This window comes from Humulus lupulus, chromosome 2, assembly GCF_963169125.1.
Source record: "Humulus lupulus chromosome 2, drHumLupu1.1, whole genome shotgun sequence".
NCBI lineage: Eukaryota > Viridiplantae > Streptophyta > Magnoliopsida > Rosales > Cannabaceae > Humulus > Humulus lupulus.
In genome coordinates this window covers 132,457,988-132,460,127 of record NC_084794.1, presented here as the reverse complement: position 1 = coordinate 132,460,127, position 2,140 = coordinate 132,457,988, and the positions used below count along the sequence as shown (strand labels likewise).

The 2,140-nt window shown below is 30.7% G+C and overlaps 1 protein-coding gene across 1 annotated transcript; it reads left to right on the top strand.

The window, feature by feature from the left end:
- The first annotated feature begins 895 nt into the window (after window positions 1-895).
- Window positions 896-1,737, top strand: LOC133814735 (protein ALP1-like). The gene is made up of 3 exons (XM_062247660.1): window positions 896-943; window positions 1,037-1,265; window positions 1,337-1,737. The coding sequence occupies exons 1-3, from the start codon at window positions 896-898 to the stop codon at window positions 1,735-1,737; spliced, it is 678 nt and encodes a 225-aa protein (XP_062103644.1).
- Window positions 1,738-2,140: the final 403 nt, after the last annotated feature.

Here is a 2,140-nt window from a genome sequence, read left to right as displayed (position 1 = left end):
TAGTAAGATTTGTGTTAAGGAAAATTAAAGAGGATGGTTGATGAAATTAATTGCCCTAGTTTTTAATCCATTGAATTTTCGTAACATTATTTATTTTCAGTTATTGAAGTTAATTTTAGATTTTTGTTTTACAATTTTAGTTAATTCTTGTGATTCAATTATCGTTAGCCAAATAGAAATAGGAATTAAGTTTGGGTACTTAGTATACAATCCTCGTGGGAACGATCTCACTTACTCTTTATTACTTGTTACGATTACGTGCACTTGCGTATCGAATTTACACAACATTTATTTATTATGACTTTGTCTATTATGAACTACTAAACCATGAAGTTTACATTTTCTTAGATAATCTCTAATGAACTTGACTTGGTGTTTATTGTCATGATTGAACTTTTATTATTTTCATGATTAGGTACCTAAGATGGATGATTCGGATGAGGAGTTTGAAATATTATTTGGTGATACTTCTTCTTCATCAAGCGAGGAATTAATTGGTCAAGTTCTCATGGCTAATCGAATACATGAGATGCAAAAATCTCAACTGATTAGACGACCACTACGCACTTCAGATATGTCTGGACATCAATATTTACTTGAGCTGCTAAATGGACATCCTGATAGATTGTTTTACACAATTAGAATGGACATCAATACTTTTAGATCTTTATATCGTCGATTAGTTGAAATAGAAGTTATAGAACATGGCAGGGTAATTAGTGTTGAAGAAGTTGTTGTCATGTTTCTATGGATAGTAACACACAACCAACAAGTTAGGACTGTGGCCGAAAGATATCAACATTCGGTAGAAACTGTTTGTCGTCAGTTTGGCAGAGTGCTAGATGCATTGTGTTATTTAGGAAATTAAGTAATAAGGCCTCTTCACTTTAACACTATGCAAGCAGAAATTCAAAATAATCTGAAGTATTTCCCATGGTTTAAGGTAAGTTTTATTTATTAATTTTAATAAAATACTAGTTATAATTCATATCAATTTAATTGAAGTTGGTAATGATTTATCTAATTTGTTCTGTAGGATTGTGTTGGAGCAATTGATGGTACTCATGTAAGTGCAGTTGCACCAGCTCTAAAACAACTTGCATATAGAGGAAGAAAAGTAGATGTAACACAAAATGTAATGGCTACATGCTCCTTTAATATGATGTTTACTTATGTCTATGCTGGATGGGAAGGAACAACCAATGACTCTCGAGTGCTTCTTGATGCAATTAGAAAAGATGATAACTTTCCTATGCCACCACCAGGTCTTAAATTACACTTGTCTTTATAATTTTCTTTCACATTCCCTTATTAATAATAAGTGATTTTAATATAGGTAAATACTATGTTATTGATTCTGGCTATCCAAATATGTCTGGATTTCTAGCACCATATCGTGGTGAATGTTATCACTTGCGTCGCTTTAGAGGAAGAGGGAACCATCCTAGAGGTGCGATGGAGTTATTCAATTATAGGCACTCATCATTGCGTAATGTGATTGAACGTTGTTTTGGACTTCTAAAAGTCAGGTTTCCAATTTTGAAGTCAATGCCTCCATACTTTCTTGGAAAGCAACGTCGAATACCAATAGCATGTTGTGCTATCCACAACTTGATCAAAATGCATTCTATTAATGATAGAATGTTTGAACAATATCCAGTTGATGCCACACTTGTTGAAGATATTGAAGGAACTGAAAGCCAATCTAATACAATAATAGAAAACCAACAAGAATGAGATGAAGCAGGAATTTCTGAGGCACCAGAGATTAATTTTAGTCAAGCTTATATGGCTCAGATGGGAAATGTTAGAGATGACATTGTTGGACAAATGTGGCTTAGTTATAACAACAACGTTTAGTTAATTAAAAAAATGTAACTTTAATTTTGAAAAAAAAAATCAAAATTAATGACAATGCAATATTGTTATGAATTTTATCAATGCACTATTATTAAATTTTAATTTATCAATATAATTAAATTTTACTTAATTAAATCTATTGATAAATCAAAATTTAATATTATACAACATATGTATATAAAATTAAAATAATATTCAGATTCAACTGAACTAATCACATATTCAGTTTCTGTTATATTTTCAAATTTAATACCAATCACAGATTTAGTTTTTTAAAACT